Source organism: Macaca fascicularis, chromosome 1 (genome assembly GCF_037993035.2).
Source record: "Macaca fascicularis isolate 582-1 chromosome 1, T2T-MFA8v1.1".
In the NCBI taxonomy this organism is placed as follows: domain Eukaryota; kingdom Metazoa; phylum Chordata; class Mammalia; order Primates; family Cercopithecidae; genus Macaca; species Macaca fascicularis.
Genome location: NC_088375.1, coordinates 205,748,312 through 205,767,365, shown reverse-complemented (window position 1 = coordinate 205,767,365; position 19,054 = coordinate 205,748,312). Strand labels below are relative to the sequence as shown.

At 47.6% G+C, this 19,054-nt stretch overlaps 1 protein-coding gene across 23 annotated transcripts in view; it reads left to right on the top strand.

Moving 5' to 3' along the window:
• The window catches only part of PTPRU (protein tyrosine phosphatase receptor type U), a 91,149-nt gene that overhangs the window by 22,419 nt on the left and 49,676 nt on the right, over positions 1-19,054 (top strand). For 22 of the 23 annotated variants that reach the window (XM_005544185.4, XM_074014308.1, XM_005544184.4 and 19 more), the window contains exons 3-8: positions 490-761; positions 1,249-1,330; positions 1,437-1,552; positions 1,854-2,028; positions 2,613-2,906; positions 17,524-17,832. In XM_005544185.4, coding sequence (XP_005544242.1) covers positions 490-761; positions 1,249-1,330; positions 1,437-1,552; positions 1,854-2,028; positions 2,613-2,906; positions 17,524-17,832 — 1,248 coding nt within the window. Of the gene's footprint in view, positions 1-489; positions 762-1,248; positions 1,331-1,436; positions 1,553-1,853; positions 2,029-2,112; positions 2,271-2,612; positions 2,907-17,523; positions 17,833-19,054 lie in introns of those variants that run through there. The other variant, XM_074014351.1, reaches the window with a different exon arrangement.

Below are 19,054 nucleotides of genomic sequence, written 5' to 3'. Positions count from 1 at the left end.
GGCTGGAGTGTAGTGGCGTGATCTTGGCTCACTGCATCCTCTGCCTCCCAGGTTCAAGCAATTGTCCTGTTTCAGCCTCCCGAGTAGCTGGGACTATAGGCGCATGCCACCACACCCAGCTAATTTTTTTTTTTTTAAGTAGAGACAGGGTTTCACCATATTGGTCAGGCTGGTCTCGAACTCCTGACCTCAGGTGATCCACCCACCTCAGCCTCTCAAAGCATTGGGATTACAGGCGAGAGCCACCACGCCCAGCCTTTAAATGGTTTTGACAAAGTCAGGTTTGTGTTTTTTACTGCTCCAGGTCTCCTATGGGAAACAGATGCTAGGAAGTGAAGGGACTCACCCAGGAAGGTGGAGCTGGGGCCAGACCTCAGAATCCCTGACTCCTGGTGGGTCCCGATGCCTGGAGTCCTTCTCAGTGTCCCCCTGGCCCTGGCCCTCCCCTGAGGTCTCCTCAGCTCCTGCCTCTTCCTCCTCTCTTTCCAGGCTCCTACTTGATGGTCAACACTTCCCAGCATGCCCCAGGCCAGCGAGCCCATGTCATCTTCCAGAGCCTGAGCGAGAATGACACCCACTGTGTGCAGTTCAGCTACTTCCTGTACAGCCGGGACGGGCACAGCCCGGGCACCCTGGGTGTCTACGTGCGCGTTAATGGGGGCCCCCTGGGCAGTGCTGTCTGGAATATGACTGGATCCCATGGCCGCCAGTGGCACCAGGCTGAGCTGGCTGTCAGCACTTTCTGGCCCAATGAATATCAGGTGGGCTGGGTTCAGTCAGCGGCCAGCCTGTGCCTGGAGGTGGGGCAGATGGATGTCAGCTTGAGGTCAGAGTGGATGAGTGGCTGAAGTTAGAATGTGTCTGCATTCAGCATCAGAGGCAACCTCTGGTCAAGGCCAGGGGTCAGTCTGGGGCCAGTCTGGGTTTAGCATCTGAGGTCATTGTTCCTAGGAATAGCCTCTGGGCCCAGGTCAAGGGTGAGTTGGAACAGTGCTGACCTGGAAACCCTGTGTGACTGCTTGAGGGTAACTGTCCAGGATTTGGATGGAAACTCTGGCCTCCACCTTATTCACTATGGGCGCTGGGATCCCACTCCCAACTAGCTGGCTTGGGAGGGAGCGTCAGTGTGAGTGGGGCTGACCTCTGCTAGTTGAGGCAGAGGAAGCTGAGGCCAAGCTGAAAGTGGGCACCTCCCCAGGCAAGGCTGGAGGGATATCAGTATGACAGGGGCCCTCCCGCCTCCCCCAGGTGCTGTTTGAGGCCCTCATCTCCCCAGACCGCAGGGGCTACATGGGCCTAGACGACATCCTGCTTCTCAGCTACCCCTGCGGTGAGTCCTGGCCCACTGGGGGCGCAGGGGTAAGGGGTGCGGGCGGCCGCGGCTCCTGCCTGCAGGGGGCGCAGGCCCAGCTCACGACGCGGCTGTAACCCCGCAGCAAAGGCCCCACACTTCTCCCGCCTGGGCGACGTGGAGGTCAACGCGGGCCAGAACGCGTCGTTCCAGTGCATGGCGGCGGGCAGAGCGGCCGAGGCCGAACGCTTCCTCCTGCAGGTGAGTGGGAGCGGTGACCTTGGCTGGGGGCGGGGTGGGGGGGTTGGTGGCTGCTTCTGGCACTGACTCCCTGCAGGATGCTGAGTCCCTGCTTCGTACTCCAGCACCGCGCACAGCGTCCCAGCCCTCCCCTAGCTCCGCTCTGCCCTCTCTTGGGCCCCCATTCCCCAGGTCAGAGTGCGGCTCCAGGAACCTATGTCTGCGCTGTGTAGTAGGGACGGCTAAATGGGGCCCGGGTCAGAGCGAGATCGGGACACCTCGCTTCGAGGCGCCCTTGACCCTCTCACTCTCTTCCCTGCAGCGGCAGAGCGGGGCGCTGGTGCCGGCGGCGGGCGTGCGGCATATCAGCCACCGGCGCTTCCTGGCCACTTTCCCGCTGGCTGCTGTGAGCCGCGCGGAGCAGGACCTGTACCGCTGTGTGTCCCAGGCCCCGCGCGGAGCGGGCGTCTCCAACTTCGCGGAGCTCATCGTCAAGGGTCAGCTGCCGCACGCCGGGAAGCGCGGGGAAGCGCCGGGAAGCGCCGGGACCCCCACCCTCGAGGGGCGGGGCCGGCGGCGGGGCGGGGTCTGCCCGGGGGCGTGGTCGTGGGGGTGGGGCCGGCAGAGTATCGCGGGGGTGCGATCTGAAGGTGGGCCTGTGTAGATGGCAGTGGTCCAACCGGGATGAGATCTGATCTAGGGGTCGGGGCTGGCGTCGAGGGGGACGGATAGGGTCAAGGTGAGAGCCTAGAGGGGATGGGGGTCTGGCTGTGTGACCACTGTGTTGATCCTAGCTGGCCTGCGGTCAGCTCCAGGAGACGAGGATTTGGGGGATTAGGAGGGGCCTGAGAGAGGAGTTGTGGGCTGATGGGCGAGGGCGGGGCCAGCCTTTGGAACCAGGTGCCCCTTAGGGCCTGGGGATTTAGTGGGGGTAGGAGAGCAGGTCTGGTTGAGGGCTTAGTAGCAGCGTGAGAGGCCCTGGGAGGATGGGGAGGGATTTGGGTGTGGTGGGACGCAGAGTTGGGTGCTGGGGTCTCACAGCAGCATCGGTCCGCCCCGCCTCTCCCCCATCTCCTCGCAGAGCCCCCCACTCCCATCGCGCCCCCACAGCTGCTGCGTGCTGGTCCCACCTACCTCATCATCCAGCTCAACACCAACTCCATTATTGGCGACGGGCCGATCGTGCGCAAGGAGATTGAGTACCGCATGGCGCGCGGGCCCTGGGCCGAAGTGCATGCCGTCAGCCTACAGACCTACAAGCTGTGGCACCTCGACCCCGACACAGAGTATGAGATCAGCGTGCTGCTCACGCGTCCTGGAGACGGCGGCACTGGCCGCCCGGGGCCACCCCTCATCAGCCGCACCAAATGCGCAGGTGGGTGCAGCCGCTACTCCTGACCTCAGTCCCTGGTGTGGGACACCTGGGTATGGGCCCAGGGCTATGGAGGGGCGCATTCGAGAGGAAGCGTGGCCTGGATCTGTGCTTGTAAACCTTTCTAAAACATTGCGATTTTTCCTTAACCCTTGTTTTGTCAAAGATGATGATAGCTAATACTTTACTTTGTGTCAGGCACTTAAACATATCTGTGTGTAGACACACACACCAACCCATATTTATAGATTTAAAACTTACAACAACACCACGATGTAGGTGCTCTTGTCATACCCATTTTACAGATGTGACTGAGGTACCGAGATGTTAAGTGACTGGCCCAAGAGCACACAACTATTAAGTGGCAGAGATGGGACTGGAACTCTTGACTGGCTGGCTCCAGAATCTATGTTCGTAATTCTACATCTAGATAAAATAAGCAACTAAACACCATCAAATACAAGTGTGTTACATATTCTAGCTGGTTTCTCTTATTTGGGCATTGAGCCTGAGGTCTGCTCCTCCTTGTTAAAAAGGGCAAAGCAGCTGTTGGAGGATGGTACACCTGTGCCAGATGAGGGTCTTTTTTGTTTAATCAGAAGAGGAATTGAGAACACAACAGGTTTTTCTTTTTGTGACTTTAGTGTTGTTGTTATTATTATTTTTCCTTTTGAGACAGAGTTTTGCTCTGTCACCCAGGCTGGAGTGCAGTGACACGATCTTGGTTCACTGCAACCTCCGCCTCTTGGGTTCAAGCGATTCTCCCACCTCAGCCTCCCAAGTAGCTAGGATTACAGGCATGTGCCATGATGCCTGGCTAATTTTTGTATTTTTACTGGAGACAGGGTTTCACCACATTGGCCAGGCTGGTCTCAAACTCCTGACCTCAGGTGATCTACCCGCCTCCGCCTTCCAAAGTGCTAGGATTACAGGCGTGAGCCACCGTGCCTGGCCTAGTGTGTTTTTTTAATGGACTTATTAAGATAAATGTGGATTCACATGCTGTTGTAAAAAAAATACAGAAAGATTCTCTGTGCACTTCACCCTATTTTCTGCCGTGGTAACATGCTGCAAAACTATAGTATGATATCACAATCAAGATATTCATATTGATAAAAACCACAGATCTTATTCAGACTTTTCTGGCTTTGCTTGTACTTGTTTGTGTGTGTGCATGTGTGTATGTAGTTCTGCACAGTTTATCACATGTGTAGGTTTGTGTATTCACCACTACAGTCAAAATACTGAATAGTTCAATCCCCTTAAGGACTCTTTTATAACTGCATTCACCTCCCTTTCTTCCTTTACTCCCCAACTTTTGGTAGTCACTAATCTGTCCTTCATTTCTAAAATTTTGTTGTTTCAAAAATATTATATGAATGAAATCAGAGTATATAACCTCTGGAATTGGCTTTTTTTGGGTAACAGCTTTATTGCAATATAATCCACATCTCATACAATTCAATCCTTAAAATGTACAGTTCAGTGGTTTTCAGTATACAGTAGTCCCTGTGTACCTGAGGTTTCTCCTTCTATGGTTTTAGTTACCTGTGGTCAACTTGAGGCTTGAAAAGGTGAGTACTGTACAATAAGATATTTTGAGAGAGAGAGATCACATTTGTATAACTTTTATTATAGTGTGGTGTTGCAATTGTTCTATTTTATTATTATTGTTGTGAATCTCTTACTGTGCCTAATGTAGAAATTAAACTTTATCATAGGTGTGTATGTATAGGAAAAACATAGTTTATCTAGGGTTCGGAACTCTCTGTGGTTTAAGGCATCCACTAGGTTCTTGGAATGTGTCCCCTGCAGATACAGGGGGGACTACTGTATTGACAGAGTTACACAACCATCAACACAATCAATTCTGGAACATTTTCATCATCTCAGAAGGAAATTTTGTACTCTTTAGCAGTCATCCCCATTTCACCTGAACACCTCTAGCCCTAGGCAACCACTAATTTCCTTTCTGTCCCTATGGATTTGCCTCTCTGTGGACATTTCACATAAATGGAATCATACAATATATAGTCTTTTGTGACTGGCTTCTTCCATTTATTTTATTATTTATTTATTTATTATTATTATTATTATTATTATTTTTTTTTTTTTGAGACGGAGTCTCGCTCTGTCGCCCAGGCTGGAGTGCAGTGGCCGGATCTCAGCTCACTGCAAGCTCCGCCTCCCGGGTTCACGCCATTCTCCTGCCTCAGCCTCCCGAGTAGCTGGGACTACAGGCGCCCACAACCGCGCCTGGCTAATTTTTTTTTTTGTATTTTTAGTAGAGACGGGGTTTCACCGTGGTCTCGATCTCCTGACCTTGTGATCCGCCCGCCTCGGCCTCCCAAAGTGCTGGGATTACAGGCATGAGCCACCGCGCCCGGCTTATTTATTATTTTTTAAGATGGAGTCTCACTCTGTCGCCAGGCTGGAGTGCAGTGGCATGATCTCGGCTTACTGCAACCTCCACCTCCTGGGTTAAAGGGATTCTCCTGCCTCAGCCTCCCGAGTAGCTGAGACTACAGGCACCTGCCACCATGCCTGGCTAATTTTGGTGTTTTTAGTAGAGATGGAGTTTGGCCATGTTGGCCAGGCTGGTCTCGAATTCCTGACCTCAGGTGATCCGCCTGCCTTGGCCTCCCAAAGTGCTGGGATTACAGGCGTGAGCCACCACACCTGACCCTTCTTCCATGTAGCATGATGTTTTCAAGGTCTATCCTCATTGTAGCATGTATCAATATTCCATTCTTTTTTATTGTTTAATAATATTCCATTATATGAATATATCACAGTTTATTTGTCATTCATCAGTTGATGGAAATTGGGGTTGTTTACACTTTTTGGCTATTATGAACAGTATTGCTATATTTGTGTACAGATTTTTATATTGATATATGTTTTCATTTTTCTTGAATATGTACCATATATATCATAAGATATCTCTGTGTTTGTTCATTGAGGAACGCTGGACTGTTTTCCAAAGCAGCTGTACCACTTTAAATTCCCACTACTAGTCTATGAGAGTTCTAGTTTCTCTGCATCCTTGTCACCACTTGTTATTATCTGTCTTATTATAAGCACTCTAGTGTATATGAAATGGTATCTCATTGTGATTTTGATTTGCATTACCCTGATGGCTAATGATATCGAGCATTTTTTCATGTGCTTATTGACCATTTTGATATCTTCTTCTTTGTAGAGATGTCTATTCACAGTATTAAAAATGACCAATTTTTATTTTTATTTTATTTTATTTTTTTTTATTTTTTTTGAGATGGAGTCTCGCTCTGTCGCCCAGGCTGGAGTGCAGTGGCGCGATCTCAGCTCACTGTAAGCTCCGCCTCCCGGGTTTACGCCATTCTCCTGCCTCAGCCACCTGAGTAGCTGGGACTACAGGTGCCCGCCACCTTGCCCGGCTAGTTTTTTGTATTAGTAGAGACGGGGTTTCACTGTGTTAGCCAGGATGGTCTCAATTTCCTGACCTCGTGATCCGCCCGTCTCGGCCTCCCAACGTGCTGGGATTACAGGCTTGAGCCACCACGCCCGGTCATGACCAATTTTTAAATTGGGTTATTTGTCTTTTTATTATTGAGTTGTAATTACTTATATATTCTGAGTAGGCCCGGCACGGTGGTGGCTCAGGCCTGTAATCCCAGCACTTTGGGAGACTGAGGAGGGCAGATCACTTGAGGCCAGGAGTTCGAGACCAGCCTAGTCAACATGGTGAAACTCAGTCTCTACTAAAAATACAAAAATTAGCCAGGTGTGATGGTGGGTGCCTGTTGTCCCAGCTACTTGGGAGGCTGAGGCACAAGAATCACTTGAACCCAGGAGGTGGAGGTTGCAGTGAGCTGAGATGGTGCCACTGCACTCCAGCCTGGGTGACAGAGACTCTGTCTCAAAAAAAAAAAAAAAAAAAGTTATTTATATATTGTGGACACTAGATGCTTATCAGATGTTAATGTTTGCGAATACTTTCTCCCATTCTGTGGATTATATTTTCTTTTTCTTGATAGTTTTTTTTTAAGCATGGAAGTTTTTAATTTATCTATCTTTTTCTTTTGTTGTTTGTGCTTTTGATGTCATACCTAAGAAACCATTGCCTAATCCACAGTCATGAAGATTTACTCCTGTGTTTTTTTTCTAATAGTTTTATAGTTTCAGCTATTATATTCAGGTCTTTGATCCACTTTGAGTTAATTTTTCAAACGTGGTGTGAGGTAGGGATCCAACCTCATTCTTTTTTTTTTTTTTTTTTTTTGAGATGGAGTTTCACTCTCGTCACTCAGGCTGGAGTGCAATGGTGCAATCTCAGCTCACTGCAACCTCCGCCTCCCAGGTTCAAGCGATTCTCCTGCCTCAGCCTCCTGAGTAGCAGGGATTACAGGCATGCACCACCACATCCAGCTAATTTTTGTATTTTTGGTAGAGACAGGGTTTCACAATGTTGGCCAGGCTGGTCTCGAACACCTGACCTCAGGTGATCCACCTGTTTCAGCCTCCCAAAGTGCTAAGATTATAGGTGTGCGTGGCCAACTTCATTCTTTTGTATGTAGATCTTCATTACCATTTGTTGAAAAGTCTATTCTTTCCTTATTGAATTATCTTGGCACTGGGATTGATTTCTTTCATTCAGCATAGTTTCCTTCATCCAAGTTGTGTATATCATTAGTTTATTACTTTTTATTGCATGGTGTGGAAATGCCAGACTGTTTAACCATTCACCTGTTGAATGACATCTGGGCTGGTTCCACTTTTTCATTATTACAAGTAAAGCTTCTGTGAGCATTCACACACAGGTTTTTGCATGAACATAACTTTTCATTTTTTCTGGGATAAATGCTCAAGAGTACAATCAATGAGTCATATGGTGATTGCATGTTTAGTTTTATCAGAAACTGCCAGAGTGGCTGTGTGGTTTTATATTCTCACCAACAATGTATGAGTGATCCAGTTTTCTGCATCCTTGCCAACATTTAGTGTTGTCACTATTTTTTATTTTGGACTTCCTGAGAGGTATGTAGTGATAGCTCATCATGGTCTTAATTTGCATTTCTTCAGCGTCTAGTGATGTCGAACATCTTTTCTTTTCTTTTCTTTTTTTTTTTTGAGATGGAGTCTCACTGTGTCACCCAGGCTGGAGTGCAGCAGCATGATCTCAGCTCACTGCAACCTCCAGCTCCCAGGTACAAGCAATTCTTGTGCCTCAGCCTCCCAAGCAGCTGGGATTACAGGTGCATGCCACCACGCCTGGCTAATTTTTGTATTTTTAGGACAGATGGGGTTTCGGCATATTGGCCAGGCTGGTCTTGAATTCCTGACCTCAAGTGTTCTGCCTGCCTCAGCCTCCCAAAATGCTGAGATTACAAACATGAGCCACAGCACCTGGACGAACATCTTTTCGTGTGCTGTTTGCCGTCTGTATATCCTCTTTGGTGCATTGTCTGTTCATGTCTTTGAATGTTTTCTGATTGGATTATTCTTTTGTCTTTTTTTGCTGTTAAGTGTTGAGAGTTTTTTGTACATTCTAGGTACCAGTCCTTTGTTAAATGTGGAGTTCGTAAATATTTCCTCCCAGTTTGTAGCTTGTCCTTCACCCTCTTTGTATGGACTTTCACAGAACTATTTTCAGTTTTGATGAGGTTCAGTTTATAAAATTTCCCTTTTATGAATTGTGGTTTTGGTATCAAGTCTGAGAACTCCTTGCCTATCCCTGTCTTCCAAAGATTTTCTCCTTTTTTTCTTTTTTTTTTTTTAATGGAGAGTTTTTCCCTTGTTGCCCAGGTTGGGGTACAATGGCATGATCTCAGCTTACTGCAACTTCCGCCTCCCGGGTTCAAACGATTCTTCTGCCTCAGCCTCCTGAGTAGCTGGGATTACAGGCATGTGCCACCACGCCCGGCTAATTTTGTATTTTTAGTGGAGGCGGAGTTTATCCTCATTGGTCAGGCTGGTCTTGAACTCCCGACCTTAGGTGATCCAGCCTCCCAAAGTTCTGGGATTACAGGCATGAGCCACCGTGCCCGACCTCCTGTTTTTTTTCTAAAAGTGTTATAGTTTTACATTTTATGTTTAAGTTCATGATCTATTTTGGGTAAGGTGTGGGGTTTAGGTCAGTGTTATTTGTTGCTAATCGATATTTGTGTTTTAAAAAGCTGATCTGTGAATTATCTAAAATCCAGTTTAAAGCCACACTTCGGGAACTCCTTGGGTGGTAGGTCTAAAATCTGGTTTAATGTCACACTTTGGGAGACTCTTGAGTGGTGGGCTGGAGTATTTCAGTGCGAATTGCTTTCTAGTGAAGGGGTCTGGGTCAGGTTACTTAACCTTTCTGAGCTTCAGTTACCCTGTTTTACAAAATGGGAATAATAACATTTACCATATAGGGTTAGTTTGAAGATTTATTCAACAAATTCTTATTGAGTGCCTATTACGTGCGAGGTGCTGTTGTGGTTCTTAGGGATATATGACTGTAACCAAGACAGACAAAGGCCACCAACATGTGAGTTCTTCATGGAACTGACATTTTGGCAAGAGGAAATAGATAATAGATAAGTAAACAAGTGAAGTATACAGTTGACCTTTGAACATCACAGGTTTGAATTGGGCAGGTCCACTTACGTAGATTTTTTTTTCACTCACACATGCATCAAAAATACGGTATTTGTGGGCTGGACATGGTGGGTTATACCTGTTATCGCAGTGCTTTGGGAGGCTGAGATGGGAGGAATGCTTGAGGCAAGGAGTTTGAGACCAGCCTGGGCAACATAGCAAGACCCTGTCTCTACAACAGAACAGCAACAGTAATTAGCTGAATGTGGTGGCATGTGCCTGTAGTCGCAGCTACTCAGGAGGCTGCAGCAGGAGGATTGCTAGAGCCCCGGAGATCAAGGCTGCAGTGAGCTAAGATTTCACACTGCACTCCAGCCTGGATGACAGAGCAAGATCTTATCTAGAGACAAACAAACCAACAATACAAAAAACTCCAGTGTTTCTAGGGCCTGCATATATGAAGGGCCAACTGTGGGACTTGAATATGTGTGAATTCGGTTATATGTAGGGGTCCTAGAACCAATCCCCGGCATATACTGAGGGAGGACTGTATAGCCTGTCAGATGGTGATAAGTGCCGTGAAGAAGAAAAGCAGGGAGTGGGGACTGGAGGGTTGTTATCTTTAAAAGTCTCAAGGAAGGTGACATTCGAGCAGAGATCTGAAGGAGGTGAGGGACTGAGCCTTGCAGAGAGCTGGGGACTTGCTGGGGGAAGCAAGCACCAGGCCAACTGAGCAGCCAGCGCAGAGGCCTGGAGGCTGGAGCATGCTTGGCACGTGCGAGGGGCATCCAGGAGACCGGTGTCACTGCATCAGTGACTGAGCGGGAGATGGCAGGAGAAGAGGCTGAAGTTGAGCTGCAGATGTGGGACTTAGAGCCGTTGTATGCAGAGAGAGCTGGGGAGCCATTGAAGGGTTTGGAGAGCAGGAGTGAGCATCATCTACTTTTGTTGAAAAGGATCCCTCTGGCCCTTTTGTGGAGAACATTCTTCAGGAGGGCAAAGGTGCCACAGTAGGCCAGGGAGAAGGCTACTGCAGTGATCTGCTTGAGAGGTGGTAATGGCTGGGAGCCGAGTGGAAGTGGTGGTGGTGGGGAGAAGTGGTCAGATTCTGGGTTTATTTTGAAGGCAGAGCTAACTGCATTTGCTGATGGATTGAATATGGGATGAGAGAAAGGGAAATAGAAGTCAAGGATGGCTCCAAGGCATTTTGCTAGAGCAGCAGGAACGATGGAGCTGTCGTTTCGTGCGAAGGAGCAGACTGTGGTGGGAGCTGATTTGACGTGGGTGTCATAGATCAGGAGTTCTGTGTTGGAAATGTTGACTTGGAGATACCTATTAGACATTCAAGTGGAGATACCCATCAGCAGATGGATACATGAGTGTGGAGTTCAGGGAAGAGGTTCGGGCTGCAGATATAAATTTGAACGTGATCAGTGTGGAGATGGTATAGATGGCATCTAAAGCCCTGAGGTTGGATGAGATCTTTTACGCTAATGATTCTCAACTAGGGGCAATTTTGTCTCCCAGGAGACATTTGGCAGTGACTGAGGACATACTGGTTGTCACAACTGGGTGGCAGCAATGGGGTGTTACTGGCATCTAAAGGGATAGAGGCCAGGGAAGCTGTTCAACATCCTACAATACACAGACGGCCACTGAAAACAAATAATTATCTAGTCTAAAATGTTCATAGTGCTGAGGCTGAGAATCCCCGATTTAGTCCTTAGATTTTTAGGGAATAAATGCAGATGGTAGAAAGAGGAGTTGTAAAGCCTGAACCTTGGAGCCTCCAGTGTTTTGGGTTAAATGCAGACAATTGCATGAAAATGCATTAAGTGTATGTGAAGTATAGCACTTAACACACAGTAAGCACCCAGTAAATGATGGTATTTTTAATCTTTCAAAGGCAGTTCTGATTTGCCACTTAGGATAAAAGGAATCATAGTGCAGGGTTCCATAGAGGATCTCTATTGCACTCCCCTTAGTGTACAGATGGGGAAGCTGAAACCAGAGAGGGGAAGAGACTTGGCTGTGATCAGACAGTGGGTCAAGAACCCAGGTTTTGTGATGACGGCTGTTGATTATTCCCATTTTACAGATGAATAAACTTAGATTTAGAGATTTAGCCACTTGTACAAATCTACACAGCGAGTCCATGGCAGAGCTAGAATCAAAGTTTGAATCTCTTGATTTCTCATCCAATGTTTTGTTTTATTTTTTTGTTTCATTTTGTTTTTAGAGACAGGGTCTCACCCTGTCACCTGGGCTAGAGTGCAGTGGCATGATCACAGCTCACTGCATGCAGCCTCGAACTCCTGGGCTCACGTGATTCTCCTGCCTCAGCCTCCTAAGCAGCTGGGGCTACAGGCTCGCACCACCATGCACAGATAATCTCTCTCTCTCTCTCTCTCTCTCTCTATTATTTTTTTTTGTAGAGACAGGATCTCACTGTGTTGCCCAGGCTGATCTTAAACTCCTGGCTTCAAGGGATCCTCCTGTTTCAGCCTCCCAAAGTGCTGGGATTACAGACAGGAGCCAGTGCGTCCAGCCTAATCCAGTGTTTTTTTTTTTTTTTTTTTTTTTTTTTTTTTTTTTTTTTTGAGACGGAGTCTCGCTCTGTTGCCCAGGCTGGAGTGCAGTGGCCGGATCTCAGCTCACTGCAAGCTCCGCCTCCCGGGTTCACGCCATTCTCCTGCCTCAGTCTCCCGAGTAGCTGGGACTACAGGCGCCCGCCACCTCGCCCGGCTAGTTTTTTGTATTTTTTAGTAGAGATGGGGTTTCACCGTGTTAGCCAGGATGGTCTCGATCTCCTGACCTCGTGATCCGCCCGTCTCGGCCTCCCAAAGTGCTGGGATTACAGGCTTGAGCCACCGCGCCCGGCCAATCCAGTGTTTTTAACAGCAGCAGCAGCAGCAGCAGCTGCCGCCATCATGGGCTGAATGCCCACTTTGTGCTGGGCACTGCGAGACACTTTTCATAGGCTGGCCAGGACGGAAGCTGGGGCAGGGGCCTGGCAGACAGGGTGCAAACACACCCCCCCCCCCCGCCGCCCTTCTGAATTACTCGCTTCTCTTTGTTGACATCGTGGCCCCTCCCTGCTTAGGCGCGTTGGCCGGCAGTTGTTTTGCTGTTGGCCAGCTGTGTTGTCATCTCCTCCATCCCCATGAAACTCCCTTCACACTATATTATTTACTGTAAAAACAATAATATAGCATCAGGCGAAGGCGTTTTTAAAAATAAGCACTCCGAAGCTCATCATCCTAGCCCAACAGCTGTTTTAATTTTTCTGACTTCTTCACATCTCTGCCCATATGCCTGCAGTAGACATTTTTCCACCCTTGCATTGGGATGTAGAAAGCATTCTGTATGCTGCTTCATTTGCTTGGTGGTGTTACATGTGTTATGTTGTTTATAATTATGTTTATTGACTCTAGAAGTCCATTGAATGTCCCCATTTGGCTCGACTGTTTCCCTCCAGACCTCTATAATGATAAATAATACTATATTAAGAAATCTAGCACTTATAGTTCTTCCCTTCTCCCCCCACCCCGAGTTATTTCTTTAGGATAAAGAGTCAGGAGTGGTTGAAAAAAGGGATTTTAAATATATTGCTTTAAAAAATGGTCGTGCTAATTTATACTGCTACTGGCATCTCATGTTAATTTACACATGTTTATTAATTTCGACAGGCTGGTAATGACTGTAGGCTGGGCAATTTGACTCATATCATCTTGTGTAACTCTCACACTTGCTCTTTAGGCGTTATAATCTACGTTTTTGTTTCTTTTTTTTGACAGAGTCTCACTCTGTCACCCAGGCTGGAGTGCAGTGGCATGATCTTGGCTCACCGCTTCCTCTATCCCCTGGGCTCAAGCTATCCACCCACCTTAGCCTCCCAAGTAGCTGGGACTACAGGCATGCACCACCATGCCTGGCTAATTTTTATATTTTTGTAGAGAGATGAGGTCTCACTACTATGTTGCCCATGCTGGTGTCAAACTCCTGAGCTCAAGCGATCCTCTTGCCTCGGCTTCCCAAAATGCTGAGATTACAGGCATGAGCTATTGCACCCAGCCATAATCTCCATTTTTTAGTGGAGGAACCTGACATCCACATTCAAAGGGGATTAAGTAACTTGCCTGAAGCCACAGAAGTATGGCCAGGTGCCGTGGCTCACACCTGTAATTCCAGAACTTTGGGAGGCTGAGGCATGTGGATCACTTGAGCTCAGGAGTTTGAGACCAGCCTGGGGCAACATGGTGAAACCCCGTCTCTACAGAAAATACAGAAAATTAACCGGGGGCATGACGTTATGTGCCTGTGGTCCCCGCTACTCAGAAAGGTGAGGTGGGAGGATTGTTTGAGACTGCAGTGAGCCAGTGATAGCACCACTGCCCTCCAGCCTGGGTGACAGTGAGACTCTGTCTCAAAAAAACAAACACAAACAAATAAACAAAGAATAAAAATAACTAATGAGGGGTGGAGATAGGATGTGAACTTGGGTGTACCAGATCCCAGTCCAAAGCTCCTCCTGTGAAAAAAAGTTGAACATTTCAGGGTTATTGCATCTTGTTTAGCCTTATTAAAGTCAACACATGGTGGCCTAATTCAACAGCTGTTAAATGTTATCCTCATTGTTTTAATGTGCATTTTGACCTCTGATCTCTGAGTGACCTGTAGCCCTGTGTAATTTAGAGGGATGGGGCTTTGAGGTCCCCAGATTCTGTTTTGTCAATGTGTGTTGACAGTTGAAGAGAGTGTGTCTGGGTACCAGATGGTTTTTAGAAACATGGAGAAACTCATGGATTCACACCCCTCAATCAACATATCAGTCTGTAGGCAACAAACTATTTGAGTTCCCTGGATCTGTCCAGATACGATCAGGGTAGGGAGGAAGAAAAAAGAGAAGTGGACCTTCTTTTCAAAGAGCCCTCAGTCTACCTGGGTAGATGGGAGGTAGCACACTTGTCGAAGAATGAGATGCCTAAGTCTGAAGTTGGGAGTTTCATCCTCCACAGTTGCTATCTTGGACCCTGTAAGGTGATTTTTAAGAAGCTTGAGTAGGTTGCCAGTATTTAAAAATCTGGAGATTTCACATGAAAGTCGGAATTTCTGGCTCCTCTTGAAAAATGGGAGGATCTGGCAACTGTGAACCTGTAGTCCTGCTTGGCAGCAGTCATCTAGAGGTGAGCAGTAGCTGCCCCTTTTGGATGGGACATCTACTGTCCTGTTTGCCATGGTCTTCACCCAGCATAGGTCTGCTGTTTACATGGAACTTCTCCTGCCCTTCTGTAAATGCTGCAGGAGGACTAGGAAGCAGAGTGCTTTGCCAAGCCCTAGAGGCTGGAAAGGAATGTAGGGCTGCATTCCAGGGGGTGGGGATGGTGTGAGCCGAGCTGCAGGGAACAGAGAGCCACTCCCAGTAGTGCAAATAAAGCAGTGGTACCTCGGCTCTTGTAGACTCCCAGGACAGGGCACACAGGGCAGCCAGGACCACAGCCAGAGAGTCGGAGAATAACGCGAGGACCTCTGGGAAAGATGGCGAGTGAGCACACCCCAGATCTGACCCTCTGGTGCAAACATAGAAGAATGATGGCTTAAAACAAAACTACATTTAAAAAATCAGAAAAATCTCTATGGGCCAGGAATGGGAGAGAAAACCTAAGTGTGGTGAATGGGCTTGCAGCCTACAGTACCCAGGATACAGGGAGCAGTGGCAGCCAGCCCCTCAGTGTCCATATGGGATGGGATTTGGGTGGGCCCTGTTTGTGGGGAGAAGGGAGCCAGTCAGGAGGCAGGCTTTGTTCCTAGTGAGTGCTGAAATCTCTCTTGGATGGCTCCATATATAACTGGAGACATGCTGCTTGTGTGCATTCCAGGGAAGAAAGGAAACCTTCTGGGTGGAAACAGAAACTTGTTATTGTGCTATACTTGGGGCCAGAGTTGGAAACTGTGTTACCGGTGCACTCCCAAGACAGGAGCAGCCTGGGCAAATGCTTCCCTTTGTATCTTCTTCATAAGGGGAATTCTGAACAAATTAATCACACAAAAATTGCCACGAGGGGCTGGGCGTGGTGGCTCAAGCCTGTAATCCCAGTACTTTGGGAGGCAGAGACAGGAGGATCAGCTGAGCCCAGGAGTTTGAGATGAGCCTGGGCATCTAAGCAAGACCCCATCTCTACAAAAAGTATAAAAATTAGCTGGGCTTGGTGGCATGTGCCTGTAGTGCCAGTTACTTGGGGGACTGAGGCAGGAGGATCACTTGAGCCAGGGAGATCAAGGCTGCAGTGAGCCGTGATCCTGCTACTGCACTCCAGCTTGGGTGACAGAGCAAGACCTTGTCTCAAAAAAAACAAAACAAAAACAAACAAACAAAAAAAGACTCCTTGGGGTTGTACTTATTCTTCTTAAGAGATTGTGTAGCGGTGCTTTCTCACTTGTTCATTAAGGGATGCTGAGGTCCCTCTAGCTAGGGACACTTTGCAGGCCCTCACAGAACTTGAGAGTAGTGAAACTACACTTGACGGAATCAGGGTGCAAGAGAGAAAAGGATCATTTGGCACAATCTTGGTGTCTTCCCTCATTTTACTGATCCAGAAATTGAGGCCCAGAGATTTGCCCAAGATCACACAGCTGGTCAATGCAGATGCAGGACTATGGGCTGAGCCCGGAGCTCCATCTTGCATTTGCTTCAGAAGCCTTGGCTTGGCTTTTCTTTCCTTTTCTTTCTTTTTTTTTTTTTTTGAGACAGGGTCTCACTGTGTCACTCAGACTGGAGTGCAGTGGTGCAATCATGGCTCACTGCAGCCTCAACCTCCCAGGCTCAAGCAATACTCCTGCCTCAGCCTCCTGAGTAGCTGGGCACATGTATGTGCCACCATGCCCAGCTAATTTTTGTGTTTTTAGTAGAGATGAGGTTTCTCCATCTTGACCAGGCTGGTCTCAAACTCCTAACCTCAGGTGGTCTACCTGCCTCCGCTTTCCAAAGTGCTGGGATTACAGGCGTGAGCCACCCTGCCCAGCCTATTATTATTATCATTATATAATAGATTGTGCTTCCCTTTTTGCTTTGACAGCCAGGGAACCCACCACTGAATTTGAACCTTATCTTTAGACCTCCACATAGGACCTAATGTCATGTATTTCTTTTCTGTTTCCCTGTCATTCCCTGGCTTTATTTAACTATTTGGCTTTCATTCCCCTCATTACCCTGATTTCTGTATGTTATTATATTATATGTATTACTATACATTGTTTCAGAACAAGTTTGGAATTAATACCTTAAGAAAAATGTATCAACAGTTTGATTCAGACTGGCCTGTTGTATGTAGTCCAGGGTGATCTTGAATAAGGAGGTGAACTATGCTATTAAAAATGAATTAATGGCCAGGTGCGGTGGTTCACGCCTGTAACCCAAGCACTTTGGGAGGCTGAGGTGGGCGGATCACTTGAGGAGTTCAAGACCAGCCTGGCCAATATGGTGAAACCCTGTCTCTACCAAAAATAGAAAAATTAGCCAGGTGTGGTGGTGTATGCCTGTAATCCCAGCTACTTGGGAGTCTGAGGTGGAAGGATTGCTCAAACCTGGGAGGTGGAGGTTGCAGTGAGCCTAGATCATGCCATTGCATTCCATCCTGGGTGACAGAGTGAGCCTCTGTCTCAAAAAAAAAGAAAAAAAAAGCAAATATTTTTGAGAGCTTATTGTATATTAGCCATTGTCATGCATCCTTTGTGTGTATTTCCTTAAACCTTACAATGATCCTATGAGGCAGGGCCTATTATCTTTCCATTTTGTAGTTGAGGAATCTAAGGATCAGAGGGGTGAAGTGATGCAGCCAGCAGTTGCCAGCTGCAAGTGGCAGAGCCAGGATTCAAATGTAGCCCACCTGACTCCAGAGCACACACTTACTTCCTGTTTCATGTTCTTTGGGAGGGGCCCCCTGAGCTCTTGGGGGCAATGGAGGGATGATTTCAGGAAGCTGACTGATGCTTTTTCTCCCTGTTCTTCTTCCTCTTCTCTTCCCATTTCTTCTAACCTCTTCTCTCTGCTTCCTGTGTTCTCCAGAGCCCATGAGGGCCCCCAAAGGCCTGGCTTTCGCTGAGATCCAGGCCCGCCAGCTGACCCTGCAGTGGGAACCACTGGGCTACAACGTGACGCGTTGCCACACCTATACTGTGTCGCTGTGCTATCACTATATCCTGGGCAGCAGCCACAACCAGACCATCCGAGAGTGTGTGAAGACAGAGCAGGGTGTCAGCCGCTACACCATCAAGAACCTGCTGCCCTATCGGAACGTTCATGTGAGGCTTGTCCTCACTAACCCTGAGGGGCGCAAAGAGGGCAAGGAGGTCACCTTTCAGACGGATGAGGATGGTAAGAGTCTCAGCCCCAATTCCCAGGGCCCTGTGTGCCTTCCATAGATACGCCATGTCTGAGACTGAAATTTACTGAGGGTATTTTTTTTTTTTTTTTTTGCTTAGGATTAAACCAACTGTATAACACCAAAGTAATGATAGCTCCTATTTATTCTCTGGAAGACTTTGGGTTAGATTGGTCTACTTTCTTTCCTTAAGTGTTTGAAAGAATTCAGCAGTGAAGCCATTTGGGCATAGAGTTTTCTTTGTGGCAAGATTTTTAGTAAATTTTAATTTTTAAAATAGATACTGGGATATTCAGATTTTTTATTCTTGTATCAGTTTAGATGGACTGTGTTTTTTTTTTTTTTTTGAGTTGGAGTCTCACTCTGTTGCCCAGGCTGGAGTGCAGTGGCACTATCTTGGCTCACTGCAAGCTCCGCCTCCCGGGTTCAAGCCATTCTCCTGCCTCAGCCTCCCGAGTAGCTGGGACTACAGGCGCCTGCCACCACACCCGGCTAGTTTTTTGTACTTTTAGTAGAGACGGGGTTTCACTGTATTAGCCAGGATGGTCTTGATCTCCTGACCTCATGATCAGCCCGCCTTGGCCTCCCAAAGTGCTGGGATTATAGGCGTGAGCCACTGCGCCTGGCCCAATGGACTGTGTTTTTTTAAGCAATTTGTTCATTATACCTAAATTGTCAAATTTCTTGAGATAAAGTTGTTTATAATATTTATTTATTTAGAGACAGAGTCTTGCTCTGTTGCCCAGGCTGGAGTGCAGTGACACCATCTTCTTTGACTTAAGAGTTATTTAGATTTATGTTGCTTAATTTCTAAGCAATTGGGACTTTTCTTTTTTGTTTGTTTTTGAGGCACAGTTTCACTCTGTCACCCAGGCTGGAGTGCAGTGGCGCAATCTTGGCTCACTGCAAACTCCGCCTTCTGGGTTCAAGCAATTCTTGTGCCTCAGCCTCCTGAGTAGCTGGGATTACAGGCGCCTGCCAGCATGCCTGGCTAACTTTTGTATTTTTAGTAGAGACAGGGTTTTGCCATGTTGGCCACGCTGGTCTCGAACTCCTGATCTCAGGTGATCTGCCCACCTTGGCCCTGCAAAGTGCTGGGATTATAGGCATGAGCCACCACACCTGGCCAGCAATTGGGACTTTTCTGATTGTCTTTTTATTATTGATTTCTCGGTTACTTCCACTATAGTCAGAGTATATACTCTAAATTTTATC